Source organism: Hippichthys cyanospilos, chromosome 4, assembly GCF_059441005.1.
Source record: "Hippichthys cyanospilos isolate Australia breed blue-spotted pipefish chromosome 4, RoL_Hcya_1.0, whole genome shotgun sequence".
In the NCBI taxonomy this organism is placed as follows: Eukaryota; Metazoa; Chordata; class Actinopteri; order Syngnathiformes; family Syngnathidae; genus Hippichthys; species Hippichthys cyanospilos.
The window spans coordinates 18,585,379-18,603,301 of record NC_142372.1 but is presented as its reverse complement, the minus strand read 5'-3'; the positions used below and the strand labels follow the sequence as shown (position 1 = coordinate 18,603,301).

Genomic DNA, 17,923 nt, shown 5'->3' with positions numbered 1-17,923 from the left:
AAGAATTCAGAAAAGGACGCGGTAACGTGATCGTTCTAAATCGGTTTCTGCAGTCATATACACCATCTTGCTCGTATCCAATCGCTTGTACGGAGCTTAACGACGGAAAGGCACTTGGACAAACCACATGGGCGAGTTTAAAAGTGTTTTTTTTCTGGTTGTCTACCGCAGCGCAATGACACGTAAAGCAAATGCAGTATCTTAACCAGATACCTTAATATTTATTTATTTATTTATTTATTTATTTATTTATTTATTTATTTATTTATTCATTTATTTAAGTGCATACATACAGAAGATGAAGCAGTATAGTTAATTGCATACTATTCTTTCAGCAAGAGTCTCAAAGTCATCAAGCCTCCTTGCAATGTTAGTCAAAACAGCCTAGTGAAAATGATCACCTCATCTGCAAGTTTCGTAGAAGCCCGAGAACGAGCCTGATCATTTGAATCACGCGAATCAGAGGAAGGTTAATTTGAACACAAGCAAGATTGGTGCCCTCGAGATTCGCAAAATAAGACCCCTGTTGTTCATTATGGTGAGAGTACCATCTACTTTATACATACAGTATTCAGACCCGTGTATGGATGTGTAGATTAGATCATCCTGTTTGCCCTGTAGGATACAGGCAAACTATGGAAGAATATGCTTATCAAAGTAGAAATGTGTTTGGCCTCAATGCAAAGTGGTATTTGTTGCAGAAATAACTCATCACACTGAAGTTTTGAACCTATAATATTTTTTAGATAAGTGTACTATGACGTGAAACTCAAGAAAATACACCATATACTTAAATCATGCCACTAAACATCAAATGATGGACTAATAGTGTTATTAGTAGAAAGAATATGCATAATTAATACAAAAGCTGCATTTGTGTTCAAGATCCTTTTTTGTTGACCACATAAAGTATAATATAGGAAGTTTTATTCATATTGAAAATGGGAAAAGAATGGACATTTTAATGCATAAAACAATAAGCCAATTCAGTCACACCTTGATTGCTTTATTTCAGATTAATTGTGGTGACAAATAAATGCAAAACAATAATACAAAATATGAGAGTTGGAGAGGTGTTAGGTAGCATTTTTGATGGTCAAAAAACTTTTTCATGCTCACGACACCGATACAAAATTTGTTGGCATGTCAAAAGGTCAAACTTTACTACATCTCATTTAAAGTTGCTCCTCTCACCAGGACATTTGTGTTTTTTAATCTTATACTTGTACGAGAATCTTTGATCACATACATTGCAACGAAATGGTTTCTCACCGGTGTGTGTTCTTGTGTGTGTTATCAAACATTCACTTCTAGAGAATCTTTTACCACAAAATGAGCAGGCAAAGGGTTTCTCTCCTGTGTGTGTTCTGAAGTGTGATGTCAAATGTGCCTTCTGTGTGAATCTTTTACCACACACTGAGCAGGCAAAGGGTTTCTCTCCTGTGTGAATGATCATGTGTCTTTTCAGATTTATTTTGACGCCAAAGGTTTTGTCACATTGGGAACATTTCCAGTGTTTCTTGCCAGTGCGATACGTCATATCACCTTTTGAGTGTTCTTCATCAGTGTCGGGCGAGTGTGGCATGATGTAGTCATTGTCTGAGTGTGGAGCCAAGAGGTTATCTTCTCGTGATCCTCCATAGTGGTCTCCTTCATCTTGTCTAGTCACATGGTGACTTGAGCTGCCACTTGGAGGCTCAGCCCAACTATTCTGCTCAACCGGACTTTTGCCACCATCACATTCACTCTTCACAGGGACAACTGTCAATGGCAAATTGATGATATCGTCCTCCTGCTCTTCTTTCTTGATGCAGGGGGGCTCTGGCTCCTGATGCTCCACCGGCGAGCTCCAATCCTGCTGCACAGAATGAATTGTTTCTTCTCTGACTTCTGCAAGACACAAGAAGACAAATTTCTTTTAAAACAGAATTCAAGATTTCTACATGTCCGTGTAAGCAAATGCCATCTACTTTGGCATTGGAGACGCCAATCTTTCTGTCATGGACGAGATTCAAATGCTCTTCACGACACTGCAGTCGCAAAGGAGCGCTTTCTCCAGCAGACTTGTTTAACTTTGCTGCTATAATAAACATTTGGTGCCGTGGCCTTCAGTGGGGACTTAACTGATTTACAGTACCTTTTACTACTGCAAGGTTCATATAGCAATTATAGAAACTGTCAATATGATACAAATAAACAACATAACAGCATGCATTTTTCATCTGTCAGCATTTCACATTACTTCATCAATCAACATTTGGTGACTAACACAATAAAACATAAAAGCAAACCATGTAATGGTTACAGCAGACTCACCATAAACATTGGTAATTATTTGAAATTTTGTGTACAAATCACTAGAGGCATAATTTGTCAGACAAATTTGGTTTATTTTAAACCAACCAATGAGAGTGAAACTAATCGTGAGTTAGTGTGAGGAGGAATATGAGACCTGATTGTCTATACAGTAGTAGTAGTCTTCTTGCTGTTAAAGTGGAAATTAAAGTTGTTTCTGCAGTGTAGACTAGACAAAATCTACCATCCACATACAAATACTGAAAGCAATCCAGCTTCGACAAATCTACCATGCGCATACAAATACTGGAGATAGTGCAGCTAAGAACAACACAACAAAATGACAATAGACAGTAATAACTGAATACAATTTCAAGGACGAATACATGTCGTGATTTAAATGCGGATCGCTCACGACTCCAGTTGCGCCCTGTTTTATTGCTTTTTGTATATGTTTTTCTTCGACGTGGTATCAATAAGTGGATTAAGTGGGCCAAAGTCCCAAACCCAGACAGGTACCAAATTCACGGCCCGAACCTGAACAGTTTGTCCCCGCACTGCCACTTCTGAAATGGCGGATAGAGCTACTATTCCGTTGATTGTATTCTTATTAAACTATGTAAAACCAAATAGGAGGAAGGAGTCAACAAACCTGCTCTCTGTACCGCAACTTGAGGTGTGAAAATAGCATCCAACAGTTGACGTTGTCTTTCGTTTTCCTCTTTAGTCCGACAAAGTTCCTCCTCGTACTCTGCTATAGTTCTTTCAAACACTACGACTATTTCGTCAACGGCCGCGCTTAGTCGCTGATTCAGGAATGCTCTCAGCATATCTACTTTACACATTTTACTACCAGATTCTAGTAGCACTTCACAGTAGAAGCTCCTTAGCAATTTGTTGCTAGCAAACGCGTCGCTTTGTTAACATAGGACTGTCGCGTATTTGTTACGTCACGCGTTCAGTCTCCTGGCAGTCAGGACTAAACGAGTTATTCATATTAGAGTTATTGTCTCTGTATTATATTATGAGCTGTTATTCTAATGTTTGTCTATTGTACAGAGTTGTTATTTTAAACATTTTGTACATTGCATTGAAATTGCTGCAATAAAGAAAACAAAAAAAAGACGAGTTATGACAAGCCAAAATTTAGTGAATCGAGACGCTTCAAAGTGCACCGAAGCGAGTTTCTGAATCATGTCTAGCATGAGATATATATATATATTATATATATATATATATATATATACACACACATATATACATATATATATAGAGAGAATACACACTAAACACCTCTATACACTGAAAACAGATCCTTCCTCCTCTTCCTATTCAATGTGGAATATTCCCTTCTGTTGCAGCATGGAGCCCCATGTGTGCTGCTCAAGAGGGAAATGACACTAGTGAAGTTTAGAAAAAAAAAAAAGTACAAAAAAACATCTTAATAAGAGTTGGAAATTTGATTTATTCACCCTCCCCATTGTACAGAACTTATGTGTTCACAAATGAAAAAAACAAGCAGACCACACGTGACAGGGGACCACATTTGACAGTGACAAAAGAAGTAGATCAAATGGATCAATTTACAGATACACATATCATGCCAGGTCATGTTGGGTACTGATGTGTGTGATGAGTATTACCTAGATCTGTTGCTACAGTAACTTTAGTGTCCAAGATGATCGTCAACTTGTGCCTTACGAGGCAGGCACTATCATTCAACCTATGCTTAATCCAACAATTATATTAGTTTAACAGATGGACTGAAAGGGAATTAGACAATTTGTGAACCTTAAAGTGACATTGAGTAAGATTTAGCTACCGACAGCAGGGGGAGGGAGTGTTTATTGCTACAATTACCGTAATGCCCATAGAGGTCCCACGTGCGGTAGTACAGTATGTGCAATTTAGGGGCATTACTGTAACTGCAGCAATAAACACTTGTCCTCAGGCTGTCCATAGCTATAACAGACATGGCGACCTCCGGGGGCATGCCACCCCCCGTGTAATATAATTTAATGATAACTAGACCTACGATTAAATTTAAAACATTGTTGGTCGTTACGACCACATTTGCAAGTTTTTGAAATTTATAATAATTTATTAATTTTAAATGAAAAACTGTCTAAATCTTACAGTGTCACTTTAAGAAGTTGTAGCCTGTGTACTCAAGCCTCACCTGTCTTAAGGGAGTAACGTAGGGAGTGTGAGTGTGTGTGTGTGTGTGTGTGTGTGTGTGTGTGTTTGGAGGGGGCATGGGGAGAATAAGTGCTTCCACATATAATTAGCGTGTGAATTGTTGTGCGACAGGGACTTTGATGACATACGCAGCACACACTACAACTATTAGTAGATGAAAAATGAAGTGTGACAATATTACATTAGCCTCATATACACATAATGACACTGTTATCACGTTATCAAGGACAAGGATGCTTCAATATTAGAGATGTAACACTATTGTTTGTCCGAGAACTTTTTATCAAACTGATAGTTTTACACACTTCTTATGTTTAATCAATCATGAGCATGTATTGAATCTAAAAGTGCAGACTGAGCAGCCAACAAAGTTCTATGTGTTTTTGAATGTCTGTTTAATTGTGCCTTCTGAGCAAATTTTTTACAACACACAGAGCAAGCATAAGGTTTCTCGCCAGTGTGTATTCTTGTGTGGTTAATTAAACGTGCCTTAATTGAGAAGCGTTTACCACAAACAGAGCAAGCAAAAGGTTTTTCTCCTGTATGCCTTTTCATGTGACTTGTTAGATTAGACTTTTGATTAAATTCAAGACCACACACTGAGCAGAGAAAAGGTTTTTCGCCAGTGTGTGTTCTTTCATGCGTTTTCAGAGTTCCCTTTACAGAAAATCTTTTACCACAAATTGGGCAAGCAAAAGGTTTCTCGCCAGTGTGTGTTCTGATGTGCACTGTCAAGGTAGCCTTCGTCCGAAATGTTTTGTAACAATGACGGCATGTCCTAGCATCTTTCGAGTATTTGTCCCCATTAGTGTCAGAGGAGTGCGACGCTATGTCGTCACTCTCTACCAGTGGAGCCAAAAGGCTTTCTGATTGTGATCCTTCACAACGGTCTACCTCATTTTCAATCTTCACAGTAACACAAGGGAATGGTGACTTGGAGAGCTCAGCCTCATCCTTTACTGTTTCGAAGCGAGGGAGCTCTAGGTCCTCTTCCTTTTGGATTTTGTGGAATATACGCTCCTGTTGCTCCTCCCTGGAGCACCTCTCCTGATGCTTAGGATGAAGATCTTCTTCACTGACATCTGCAGCACACAAGAAGACGTGCATAGATAGGTAAAGTCAAACTTTACTCAGTCAAGTCTCGTTTTCTGACTTGACTGTACATTACTTTTTTTTGCATTCGGAACTCAAGACCTTCATTTTCATCTTTGCACCAAGTCATGGGGAGAAGAACTTTCTTACATATTGTAGACTGCCTCAATCACAAATATTTTTCATTCATCAAACATTTTACTTTAGGTGCAAGCAGTGATAATGTGTGTTAGGAGTTTGCTCGGTCTTGCTAAAGTTGTAATTATATTGCCAAGGATAGTTGGAAATTATTTGGGGGAGAACACAGCAGAAGAAAGAACAGCTGCTTGCTATGATTTCTCAGCAGTCGGAACTGCCTAATGAAATTTGGCCAGTACCTAAATGGATTGGTTGAGAGCTTAGACCTTAAACCTTGCAAATTCCCACAATAAAACTTTATAACATACTATTTTATTGACACTACTTTGTGTGACTTAACTCAAACTATGTAAAGAGTAGGGGGGTTTTGTGCACATAAAATGAGCAATCCTGGGTTTTTATTTTGGTAGCTACAGATTAAAACGCACTGAACTTTTGCCACCAGGGCACAATTGGAATCTAAACAAAAACAATAAAGGAGTTTACTTATTATACCTTACCTAGGCCTGCAGAGGATCTGCAAGATGCAACTTTCTGAGGACAAGATGTCTTACAGGAAATTCCCAAATTTTCAGAGGGTGTAATGTCAGACCTGAGTGGGAAGCCTGAGATAGAATTAAAGAGTAAAAATAAACAATTGTTTTTGACCATAAATACAGGATCATATATGACAACGGTGATAAATACAATCAAACACAAATACAATGTTGGACTAGTATCTGGTTTGTTCTGCACCAAAATTTAATTGTACACTGGGATTATTCTTCCTAGATGCACGTTACTGACGCGAGTGAGTTTTGTGTAAACTTGAGGATGAAGAGAACAAACCTGCTCCGTGTGATTCATCTGGAGGCACCTTTAAAACAGAATCCAGTAATTGACGTTGCCTTTCGTTTTCCTTTTTGGTCCGACTAAGTTCCTTCTCGTATTCTGCTATCGTTCTCTCAAACACTACAAAGACTTCTTCGACGGCCGCATTCAACAACGCTCTCAGCGTTTCTACTTTACACATTTTAACACGATAACCACAACACTTCTGTGTCTAAAACCCCAAGCCCCACTAGAGAAGCCTCCGAGATGAGACAACTAACAATTCAATATTGTAATTATTGGAAAAATTAATCTCTTAGGACAGAAATTCGCACATATCAAAGAACGCGCATATATACGGCATGACCGTTTAAGTCCTTTTTGATTTCACTTCCTGTTGGCGACACGCTTCAATAAACTAGCACATTACTGCCACCTTCAGTGTGGAGGTAAGATCGTATACGTAGTTTAACCATTCGTATATGTAATAGTTACTGAGAATAGTTATATTTTGTTCATCTTCGGACTGGCGAATCTAAAATCTGCGAGCACAACGTATTTTCAATACAACTCTCGCTTGTACAACTGTAAAGCTTCACTCAAACGTTCACGACTTCACGTCTGTGGATGAACCCCTCAAGGTCCAATTTATTCCCCAAATCGCTCGCGCTGGCTGCAGACTATTTTATTTGAGGCGTGTAACTCACATTTGTCTCTGAACACAGAGGGGTGTGTGTATGTGGCGGGTCCCCAGAGAAGAGAGGGTGAGAGCAAGTACAACCATAAACAACATTGGTAATGTGAAAACGAGAAAGCAATAGAAAGACAATTCCAGATACGGCTGCCGCAAGTCCTTGTTGTGGTAATCTTGGACAATGCATTTTGAGTTCTGCAGCTTCATGTTCTGCTGCTCACACCAACACACGCGTGTTTGTCAAGTTGATACTTGTAAGAAAACCTTTGGCCACAGACACTGCAATTGAAGACTTTTTCACCAGTATGTGTCCTTATGTGTCTTGTCAATTGTGATTTAACACAGAATCTTTTACCACACATTAAGCAGGAGTATGGCTTTTCTCCAGTGTGCGTTCTCATGTGTTGAACCAAACCTGAACAATCATAAAAGCTTTTGTCGCAGTGGGAGCAGGTGTACGGCTTTTCTCCAGTATGTATCCTTGTGTGGGTAATCATGTGTACCTTTCGAAAGAATCCTTTGCCACAAAATGAGCAGACGAAGGTTTTCTCTGCCTCATGGGTCATCATGTGTTGTTTCAGATTGCTTTTTTGGACAAAAGTTTTCCCACATTGAAAACAAGTCAAACGTGCCTCGTGAGTGGGGCATGTCTTTTCACCCTTAGCATGTTCATCACCTCTGTCAGATGTTGTGTTGCCATTATCTGAAAGGGGTGCTAAGTGTCTGTCTGCTTGTAATCCTCCATCAGCTTCTGTTACCATGTGTTGATTTGAGCTGCTGCTCGGAGGTTCTGCCCATTTGTTGTCCTCGCTTCTGTCATCATCTTTATAATCTCCAATTTTCATAGGGAAGAAAATCACCGGGAACTTTGCCTCGTGAAGCTGTTCTGTCTCCTGAGTGATTCTGTATCCCTCTTCTTCCTCTTTAATGGAAGAGTGCTCTGGCTCCTTCTTAAAATTACCTGGACATGCGATGGACACAACAGGAAAAGTACGGAAAGGTCAACACATAAAAATGATCTATATTTCATTGCAGTGACAACGTTGAAATGATCCGGTTTCACTTTATGTGCAAATCAAGGGAACCCTTTTCTTTGCAGTAAATTGCCGATAATAGTATATCCCAAACCATGATCTGAAAGCACTTTCATATAATTGGACAATTAATATGACAACACAATTCTAAAATAAATAAATAGTTTAAATAAATCATTGGAGACTAGAACTTAAAACAATAAAGGCGACAAAATATGAGACAGTAGGGGACAAACCTGCGAAATGTAACGGAGCTTGAGGCTTGAAAACAGCGTCCAGTTGCTGGCGTTGTCGCTCGTTCTCCTCTTTCGTCCGACAAAGGTCTTCCTCGTATTCTGCTATCGTTTTTTCAAACACCGCCATTATTTCGTCAACGGCCACACTCAGGCGCTGATTCAACAGCGCTCTCAGCATTTCTACTATACACATGTTCTCGTAATAATCACACTCCAGGCTCTTGTTGCTAACTTGGTTCGCAGCTTGCTAGCGAAGGGCTTAGATTGGGAAGCTTTAAAGTGCACCGAGGCGACGAGATTTGGACATGTGCGTAGTCACACAACAATCGAGGTTTAAATGGTGAGTTTTCCCGCCTACCCTTTTCTTCTTCGTTGGCCTTTACTTCTTCTTCGTGGTTTAAGCGAGGTTAGTAGATTGGCGCTTATTCAGAAGTGAATTGCATCGTAACTTTTAAAAATTCTTTAATTCACCCATTTGCCCTCAAAATTTGAACAGAAGTCAGCCCATTTATTTTAACTTTTGAATTTTTCTTTGATATTTAGTTTTAAAAGCATCATGAACGGATTCGATTCTATAACGCATTTACCATTTTCATTTGGTTCCACATTATAAGAAGAGTTACAGTATATTTCATCTATGCACCAAGGACTGGTTTCACGTAAAGTGATGTTCTGACTGACCGACAAAAGGCACTGTGTAACCATTGCCAAATTGTTAAGCATGTCTGTGTATTAAAGGAACATAAGAGTTTGAGCTTAAAGTAGTTCATTTGATGTTGCTACATTCTGTGTATGAGAGTGTGAGACTGTAAAGTGAACAAAAAACAGGATATGGGGTGCAAGGGAGTGTAAGAATGGAATGTTTCAGAGCAAACGGTGCTAGTCGCGGGGACGTGATGACCCAGAGGCATCTGGTGGGAAACAACTCTGAGGAAAACTACAACCAGGAGGAGTAAGCAAGCGATTCTGCAGGGGAAGAAAGACCAATGAGAGCAAGCTAAAGTTAACTGCAGTATACACACAGCCAATAAATAATGCCAGGATGCCTTTGTTGCTGTTCCGTTTGCATATTGTGTAGTATAACTCATTGCTGGGCAACTCGGATGAGAGTACGTCTGCTGGTGGCAACAGAGGCGCACAGGGCTGTATTGAGAGGGACCCGAGACCCAGGTGCTTGTATTAGATCTGTGTGTTAGGAATAAATCCACTCGTGTGTGAAAATGCCGGATTCCTGATACCTTTCTATTGCAGAACGAGCGTGCAAATTGTTGGATGAGTGGCAGTTGGGTAAGGTCACAAATTGGAGTCAGATTACTAACTTGAGTTCATGTTGATTTAGAAATAAATGCCAACAGTATCTACGGGTTCGGAAGTGTAAAGAAACTAAAGGCTATTCCTAAAGCCACCCGTTTTATTTGGAGTCCACTGTGCATCCTTGGGATGCACAAAAATTGTAGCCTACTGAATTTCACTATACAGTTTATCCTCAATGTGGGCCAGACAAGCAGCACATTTGCGGTACGTACGGTACATCTACGTAAATGTTTGTTTTTGAAAGTACGCGTGAAGAGACAAGGTTTGTGGCTGTTTCATCAATTTTTATTTTAGACATTTGACACGTCTTGTGGGATTTTCATTCGCTTTAGATCTGATTGGCTGACGGGCAAAACACTGCAACCCGCAGAAAGCTACAACCGTATGAGAAAACAAATCAAATAAATAAACAAACAAAAATGCAAGCACATTTATGAAATTACAAAGATGAAATGGAAGCAAACATAAACAAAACAAGTAAGAAGGAAAGCCCAAAACACAGTCTTAAAAACACATTTAAAAACATAAAAAAACGTTGCAAAAACCATGCAATCACAGAGACATAGACGCGAATTCCAAACAAATGAAAAAACCGCATCAAGATGAAAACAGCTGCAACGACATAATATGCTGCTGCAAGTTGACAAGAAAGAAAAGTATTCTTGTCATTCAAATATATTTAAATGAAGGATGTCTAAATAGTCTAAATTATATTATTATTTAAATGTTAAAATATTTATATATATTTATATTTTACTTATTTAGAATGTCTGGTTGTTCTATATGGTTTTGTTGATGTGAATGGATCATTTTTAAATTTACAAAGGAAGTGTTGAAGCATTGTCAAGAGAAATTATCATTCAAAATAACACAGGGATGCAAAAGCTGTCTTCCTACTTCATACCTTAGGCATTCCTGACATCTAGTGGTAGACGGTGTGCGCAAAAGTAAAGGGGCACTGTCACAACGGTGAAATAAAATATTACTATATATGAGAACTGAGGAGATTCATAAACAAATAATTGAAGGGGCAGACCAACCCCAAACCCACCCCCTTTCTCTCTCAGCGTTTTTCTTTTGATGTGTTAAAATTGTTTATGTTTGCAGTCGTTTTAATCTCGGTGTGTTTTGGGGTTTCTTTGTTTCAATTGAAAATTAAATTTGCTTCCTTTAAATTTTTGTGGCTGGATTTTTTCCTTTTTCGTGGCAGTTTTTTTTTTTTTTTTACACCTTGCCTTAAACTTTTTTTTTTTTGCAAGTGTTTGTTCGTTTGTTTCTCTCGTTTTTGTGTTTGTAGTGTCCTGCCCGCTGTAGCGCGATTCTGGCTGTTCCAGGGCGTTTGCACCTTCTGATTGTCTTTCTGGAGAGTCACCCATTTTCGGACTATAGATTTTTGAAGTCCCGTAAAGCTCCCCATGAACCTCCAAGTTTTCTGGTAGTGACTAGGCGGGCATTGAACATCAGAAGAATATACCTAAGGAATGTAGTTTCACATGGGTTGATTGGCAAGTAAAATTCAGGGCAGCAACTTTCTGTAGAGCCAGCCCGGGAGGTCAACACCTAATGCAATCATTTGTCTTTGTGATACAGTCAGTAAAACAAAGACACAAAGTATCAACAGGGCACAAATTATAATACTAGACGGCCAGGGACTTACTGGCGGCAATAACAAAAGAGACGGGCGCCATAAAAGAAAGGAGTGGGGGTAAAGTCCTCCAGAACGCATTGTTCGATGCTCAACCTCGAACACACAGATTTGATTGGCGTCTACAGGTCTGGGACGTTGGGAGCACACACACATACGGGCGCAAACAATAAAATACTGAAATATTGTACCTTACGATGTAGGAGTTAGACGATCAGATGAATGTAACAATAAAAGTCGGGGCTATATAATGGTGTAAAAAGAAGAACGTTTCAAATGAGTACTTGAGTATTTTCAAAAGCGTCTACACAGTTGCTGAAACGTCTGAATTGGAATCCTCCAACTGAAAGAGGGCAGCAGAGGACAGGAAACAACCCAACATGATGACATGGACCGACAAATATAAAAGAGGAGGGCGGATGAGGAACCGGCATCATTCTCACCATGACACGGGAATGATCCAGAGATCTCTGTTTTGGACAATTGGCTTGTAAACTGCATTAGGCAATTTGGTAATAATAAATCTTCTAAGTGTTGTTGACGCGATGTGCATGTGTGTTTATCCCGGCTCATACCCGAACGCGCAGGAATCTTTCACAAAGGTATGTAAACAATACACTATTATTCAATTGGGCCCGCAATCAAAACTAAGAATAAATGTGAAAGATCCAACAATACATATTAGGCAGAATACATATTATGCTGCTGTTGCATTGAGAACACCTTGATTTTCGTTCCTTTCTATGCATTTACACCTTATGGAACTCAAATACAGAACAAAAGCATTCCAGGACTTACATCTAGGTTTATTCATAGGACACAGCTCAAGTAAAAGAGAAGAAAAGCAACATTAACTGATGCACTTTCGTCCATTTATTTAACAATCATTACAAACACAAAATGAAAACAATCAGAGCTTTCTTACAAGGATATTTTCAGTTTTCTCGATGTCTCTGTTTTCAATGAAGAGCTCAAAGTGATTCTGAATAATAGGCCTTCATTTCATTATGGGCAGTTGATTAAAATGCCTATGCATTTCAGCCTATATAAGTCTTCAGGGCAAGCACAACACAAAATAAAAACGCTCACAATGGGCATGAACAAGATCACCAAGCTAGCCTGTAAATGACTCCTAGCTTCTGATGTCACTCACGAGGCTTAAAGTCACACACAAGCACATAATATACAATTGTGTGTGGGAGAGACTTATTTTACACTTTACAGTGGACACGACACCTGCCATCGCCTGGTCACAGATTGTGTACCAATATTTACTGCATTTTTAAATATATTTTTTGTGGGCCAGACAGGTCCTTAACTTCCCCCAAATACTAGAGGTCTCGCATATGCAGTACAATAGTTTTATTTCTGTCCACTCTATGTAATTAAATTATTATATTTGACAAAGTATTACTGTGCATTCTATATGATTAGAGTGTTACATGTGATAAAGTGCCTTTTTTCTTTATTGAAAACTGGTAACAAAGACATTTTCAGGAGGGTAACAAATAGGGTGTTACAATTAATATCAAGAGGGAACTGTTTGATAAATAAAAATTAAGCTGTGCTACACACAATTTTTCCATGTAATGTATAAAAATGGAAAATGTAAGACAAAGTCAACTGCATAGCAGCCAAAAGTTTGAATCATATTTAGAAGATTGGTGCACACAAGCAAAGTCATAGAAATGACATTTACACACTTTCACTGAAGCTGTTGTCAGCAGCACATAAATGTTTCTTCACTTGATATCTATAGGAAAATCTTTCACCACACACTTTGCAACTGTACACTTTCTCACCAGTGTGTTTTCTCATATGCTGAACCAATTCTGCCCGCACAATAAAACTTTTGTTGCAGATCAAGCAGGAATGCGGTTTCTCTCCAGTGTGCCGTCTCATGTGATTTACCAAATGGATCTTTTGTGTTAATTTGAGACCGCACACGTTACAGGAAAACGGTTTTTCTCCTGTGTGTGTTCTCATGTGACTTTTCAAATGGCTATTTTGTGTCAATTTTAGACCACATATTGTGCAGGCAAAAGGTTTCTCCCCAGTGTGTGTTCTTGTATGTCTCACCAAGCTTCCCTTCAATGAGAACCCTTGGCCGCACACAGAGCAGGTAAACGGTTTCTCGCTAGAGTGTGTCTGCACGTGATGACGCAATGTAGAACGATCGTGAAATCGTTTGTCACAAGTTGAGCAGGAAAAAGGTTTTTCGCCACTGTGTGTTCTGGTGTGTGCTACTAAATATGCCTTCTTAGAGAACCGTTTATCACAGAGTGAGCAGGAAAATGGTTTCTCTCCAGCATGGGAACTCTTATGTTGAATCAATGCTGAGCGATGACTAAAGGTTTTATTGCAGGACGAGCAATAAAAAGGTCCAATGTGTGTTTTTATGTGTGTGATCAATTGTCCCCTTTGAAAGAAGGTTTTCCCACAATCTGAGCACTTGAACGGGTTCTCTCCTTTGTGTATTCTCATGTGTGTTTTCAAATTTGACTTATAGCTAAATACTTTGGTGCATTGAGAGCATTTCCATCGTTTGTTGTCAGTGTGATATGTCGTATCCCCCTTGGAGTCATCATCATTATCACTATCAGGAGAGCGTGGCCCTATGTCACCACTGTCTGAGAGTGGAGCTAAGTGGCTGTTTGATTGTGATCCTCCATGGTGGTCTCCAACACCTTTGGTTGTCATGCCTTGACTACAGCTAGGAGTTTCTTCCCCCCTGTTCTGCTCACTCTGGCCATATTCATCATCATCTTCACTCTTCACAATGACACGAATCACAGGAAACCTGGTGAGATCAGCCTCCTCCAGCCCTTGAGGTGTCGCTCCCTCCTCTTTGTCGTTGACATGGAGGGGTTCTGGCACCTCCTGCTTCACCTTGGAGGGCCAATCCTGTTGCTCAACATAAAAACCTTTCCTGGCATCTGAGGGGCACAAAAGGACATTGGAATACTGTTACCAGTACCACCCGTGTTACGCTCACACAGAAGTTATTGTGGTTTGGTGCATTTAACGAGTATTTCTACAGATGTTTGAAATAGCCTACTGTATGAGTGGTCACTGAACGAAAAACGAATACAGCATTTAATTTTCCCAAAGCCTTGATTACAAAAACTGAACATTAAAAAAAGGCTTTTCTTCGCGTCTTCACGTAAAACAATAAAGTAATGTCTGACCGATTTTACTCGATGCATGGGCGCTATATTTTTCAGGGGTAACGACATTAGTACAAGAGAGCTTGCGTGAAGTGACGACACGCACAATCAAAACCCATCTTTCCTTGCCGCTGTTCGGACGCATTCTGGAAAAAAATCCGGTATGAATCAATCTCCCGAAAGTAGCCTCAATTCGTCACGCAAAAAAAAAAAAGAAAAACAGAAAAAGGGTTTCGCGTGCGTTTTCTGTTGAAACATAAAGGGGCCCTAAAGTTTCAAAATGCATGTGCCAAAAATCTGATTTTGGCTGAGAGCCTGAAAAAGGCCTTTGAGAAAAAAAAAAAAGATGCTCATCCTCGCAATAATTTCACAAAATTCACGAGGCTGGAACAAAACGGAAAAGCATTAGTGATAAAAAGAAATATGAAACAAATGAAGAACCTGGTGCATGTGATCCATCTCGAGGCCTCGTAAACGCATCCAGTAACTGACGTTGTCGCTCGTTCTCCTCTTTCGTCCGACCAAGTTCATTTTCGTACTCTGCTATCGTTTCTTCAAAAGCCACAAACATTTCTTCAACGGCCGCGCTTAATCGTCGATTGAGTAACGCCCTCAGCATTTCAATTTTAGACATTTTAACGCGACAATCACAACACTTCAGGCTACGTGTGATTCACTTCCGCGTCGCCTTGGTCGCAATCCCTAATTGGTCAATTTGTCAGCGTTTAACCAGGCGTGATTGGTTATGGGCAAATGACGTTTCTTGTCAGAAAGTTATTATTATTATTCTTTTTAATATAAATCCAACAAACGTTATGGGTGAGGAGGATGTTGTAACCAAGAGGATGTTGTAAGTATGTAGTTGTACAGAGACGCCTGCCTGATTTAGGAGCTTGTAAAGGCACAGCCTGAAATCAAACCTCCGCCATTGCATTGGCGGTAAATGATTGCGGAAAAAGCACTGTTCCCATAAAAAATAAAGTATTTATAAATAAATGGATTCTATTCTATTCTATTCTATTCAATAACCCTTATGTCAGTGTCCCATCTATGCAGTGTCCCACTGCATATCTAGAAAGTCATTTGAGCATTTTTTTTTCCCCCAGTAAGTATTCACCTTAAGCTCAGTGCACGAGTAGCCTACCCTTAGTACTTGAAGCAAATGTTACCCGTAAAGGACAACTTTGCAACAGTTAACTTTTGCATACTGCTAGTACTGCTAATGAAATGCTACACATTAATCAGTAGAATTTTATAATATTTCTGCTCGAACCAGTAGTATTCAGTTGTGGACATGTGCAGCACAGTTTTGCTTTATAAGTAGTTGTCTTGCCATTGAAGTGAAACTACATAATTGCACATTAGCCATAACCTGAATATTAAGAACATTGAAGCCGCCTGCTTGAGCATTTTCTCGGAATCCTTGATATCCATCTTGGAGTGTACCTTGGTGCTCAGAAGGAGAAATATGTGTGCTTCATCAATAACAACGGCATCCAAACATATATATTTTTTGTCTGGTTGTATGTAAAACAATCTTAAAACAACTCAATCAAATTATTTGCAGAGATACAGTAACTTATGCACTGCCATATTTCCCAGGGGGATGTAGGGATTAAAAAGGCCTTGAAGACTCCGAATCCCTCTTTCCATTGTCCCCAATTAAATACAGTCAATTTTCATTTTAGCATTAAATCAGATTCAGTCTTGAATTTTTCCAGAGTCAAGACGGACAAACAGTCCATCGCTGCATCAATATTGACTCAGGTAAATTTTCAGATATATTGAGATTGGTCACGATGTGAGCAAGAAAATTAAAGCTTGCCAAGTATGTATTTCTTTCAATTTCACAGAACATCTGTACATTATTTGCTCATTTCCTTCCCTTTGAACAGATAATAGAAATTCTTTCTTGTATGTTGAATAATTAGGCACCATAGTTAGAATTGTTTGTCACTATTTTCCAAGACTTCTTCTTGTTAATTCAATGTTGTAATAAAAGATGCTAACTAATACACATAGGGTCAATTGTGTTCATGTGACAATAGGATGCAATGATTTTTACCCTCTCATCTCACATTTCAAGACTCACATTTTACATCCATCAATTTTCTATAACCGCTTATCCTCATTAGGTTCCCTGGATTGCTGGTGCCTATTCCTGCTGTCTACAGGCAGTAGCTGAGGGATATCTTGAACTGGTCACCAGGTGATTGCAGGGCACGCAGGGACGAGCAACCATTCACACACCCAATTACACCTAAGGATAGTTTAGAATATGTATTCCAATACACCTGCCATGCATGTTTTTGGTATGTGGGAGGAAGCTGTAGTACCTGAAGAGAACCCATGCAGGCATGGGGAGAACATGCAAACTCCACTCTAAGCTGGACTTTGGGAAGTGTGAGGCAGATGAGCCTCTACCACATTTCCCAACACAAATAATTCTGCAGCATTTCTGTGCAGCTTCAGCTCTTCAGTATGCACAGGCATTTTCTATTGAATTTGCATCTTCGAGTTATGCGTCTATTTTGTTTCTCTTTATATCTATTTTAACGATAATGCTGGCATGGATTGGTAAATAAACAGATAGGTGGCAAAAGTCACATTGTTTCTTTAAGAGGGCAAATGATCAAATATTAATACATCAAAATTGGGACATACTGTAAAACGGATACGCATAAGCTAGCTGATCCTTCAGTGTGAGTCGAGCGAAGGGGTGCACAGAGTCTGTCAGTGAAGTACGGATTTATACAAAGACGTCATTGAGGAAGCGTTTCACTGGTAACTGAATGTTTCTGAGAATGAAACAAACATCATATGATTTTTATGACTGCAACAATATCCTAGGAAATCTGATTTGGTGTCATCAAAGAAACAAATTTGAGAATTCGTCAACCTTCCACTGACTGAGCAGAATGTTTAAGGCAGTGTTTGGACAAAAAAAAGTCAAAGCAGGAAAACCAGCTGAAACAAGGAGGCAGAAATACCCAGGTAAGCACAAATATACAAACACACATCTTGCATCGTATGCTAGTTTTGGGTAATTATCATCGAAGGAAAATGTGCTTACCTGACAAATGAGGAGAAAGGGGAAATTATCATAATACTGAACACGCTCACGGTTGTATTATCGGAAATTGCGCTAGTCAAGTTCTCTGGGGTGATTCAAGTAGAGCCAGTGTAGTTAGCCTCATTTCAAGTGTGTCAAAAAAAAAAAAAAAAGAAACACCCTGACCTAGTACAATATATGGAGAGCGAGCTTTGATTCAAAGACATTTGATTAGCTACTTGTATTG

General features: G+C 39.3%; 3 protein-coding genes across 5 annotated transcripts; all 3 read right to left on the bottom strand.

Annotated features, from left to right (window-relative positions):
• Positions 1-985: 985 nt before the first annotated feature.
• Positions 986-6,900, bottom strand: LOC148424886 (uncharacterized). Of its 3 annotated transcripts, XM_088413047.1 has the most exons (4): positions 6,553-6,900; positions 6,225-6,329; positions 5,389-5,576; positions 1,617-1,890 (listed from the first exon to the last, which is right to left on the bottom strand). In XM_088413047.1, the coding sequence occupies exons 1-4, from the start codon at positions 6,734-6,736 to the stop codon at positions 1,765-1,767; spliced, it is 603 nt and encodes a 200-aa protein (XP_088269173.1). In that variant the 5' UTR covers positions 6,737-6,900; the 3' UTR covers positions 1,617-1,764. The 3 variants fall into 3 exon arrangements, with proteins under 3 accessions (XP_088269172.1, XP_088269173.1, XP_088269171.1); XM_088413045.1 differs by lacking the exon at positions 1,617-1,890 and having other exon boundaries at positions 3,741-5,576; XM_088413046.1 differs by lacking the exons at positions 5,389-5,576; positions 6,225-6,329; positions 6,553-6,900 and adding an exon at positions 2,948-3,205 and having other exon boundaries at positions 986-1,890.
• Positions 6,901-7,340: 440 nt separating this feature from the next.
• LOC148424885 (uncharacterized) lies at positions 7,341-8,814 on the bottom strand. Its single transcript, XM_088413055.1, has 2 exons — positions 8,499-8,814; positions 7,341-8,189 (listed from the first exon to the last, which is right to left on the bottom strand). The coding sequence occupies exons 1-2, from the start codon at positions 8,689-8,691 to the stop codon at positions 7,432-7,434; spliced, it is 951 nt and encodes a 316-aa protein (XP_088269181.1). The 5' UTR covers positions 8,692-8,814; the 3' UTR covers positions 7,341-7,431.
• Positions 8,815-12,315: 3,501 nt separating this feature from the next.
• LOC148424884 (uncharacterized) lies at positions 12,316-15,408 on the bottom strand. The gene is made up of 2 exons (XM_088413030.1): positions 15,066-15,408; positions 12,316-14,393 (listed from the first exon to the last, which is right to left on the bottom strand). The coding sequence occupies exons 1-2, from the start codon at positions 15,256-15,258 to the stop codon at positions 13,153-13,155; spliced, it is 1,434 nt and encodes a 477-aa protein (XP_088269156.1). The 5' UTR covers positions 15,259-15,408; the 3' UTR covers positions 12,316-13,152.
• Positions 15,409-17,923: the final 2,515 nt, after the last annotated feature.

What these genes read in the sequence shown, in the direction of transcription:
- LOC148424886 (XM_088413045.1), bottom strand. Translation starts at nt 6,736, where the DNA reads ATGTGTAAAGTAGAAACGCTGAGAGCGTTGTTGAATGCGGCCGTCGAA. An exon ending in AGATGAATCACACGGAGCAG is followed by an intron (nt 6,330 to 6,552) that starts GTTTGTTCTCTT and finishes ATTCTATCTCAG; the next exon opens with GCTTCCCACTCAGGTCTGAC. An exon ending in CAGATCCTCTGCAGGCCTAG is followed by an intron (nt 5,577 to 6,224) that starts GTAAGGTATAAT and finishes TGTGTGCTGCAG; the next exon opens with ATGTCAGTGAAGAAGATCTT.
- LOC148424884 (XM_088413030.1), bottom strand. Translation starts at nt 15,258, where the DNA reads ATGTCTAAAATTGAAATGCTGAGGGCGTTACTCAATCGACGATTAAGC. An exon ending in AGATGGATCACATGCACCAG is followed by an intron (nt 14,394 to 15,065) that starts GTTCTTCATTTG and finishes TGTGCCCCTCAG; the next exon opens with ATGCCAGGAAAGGTTTTTAT.
- LOC148424885 (XM_088413055.1), bottom strand. Translation starts at nt 8,691, where the DNA reads ATGTGTATAGTAGAAATGCTGAGAGCGCTGTTGAATCAGCGCCTGAGT. An exon ending in AGCTCCGTTACATTTCGCAG is followed by an intron (nt 8,190 to 8,498) that starts GTTTGTCCCCTA and finishes TCGCATGTCCAG; the next exon opens with GTAATTTTAAGAAGGAGCCA.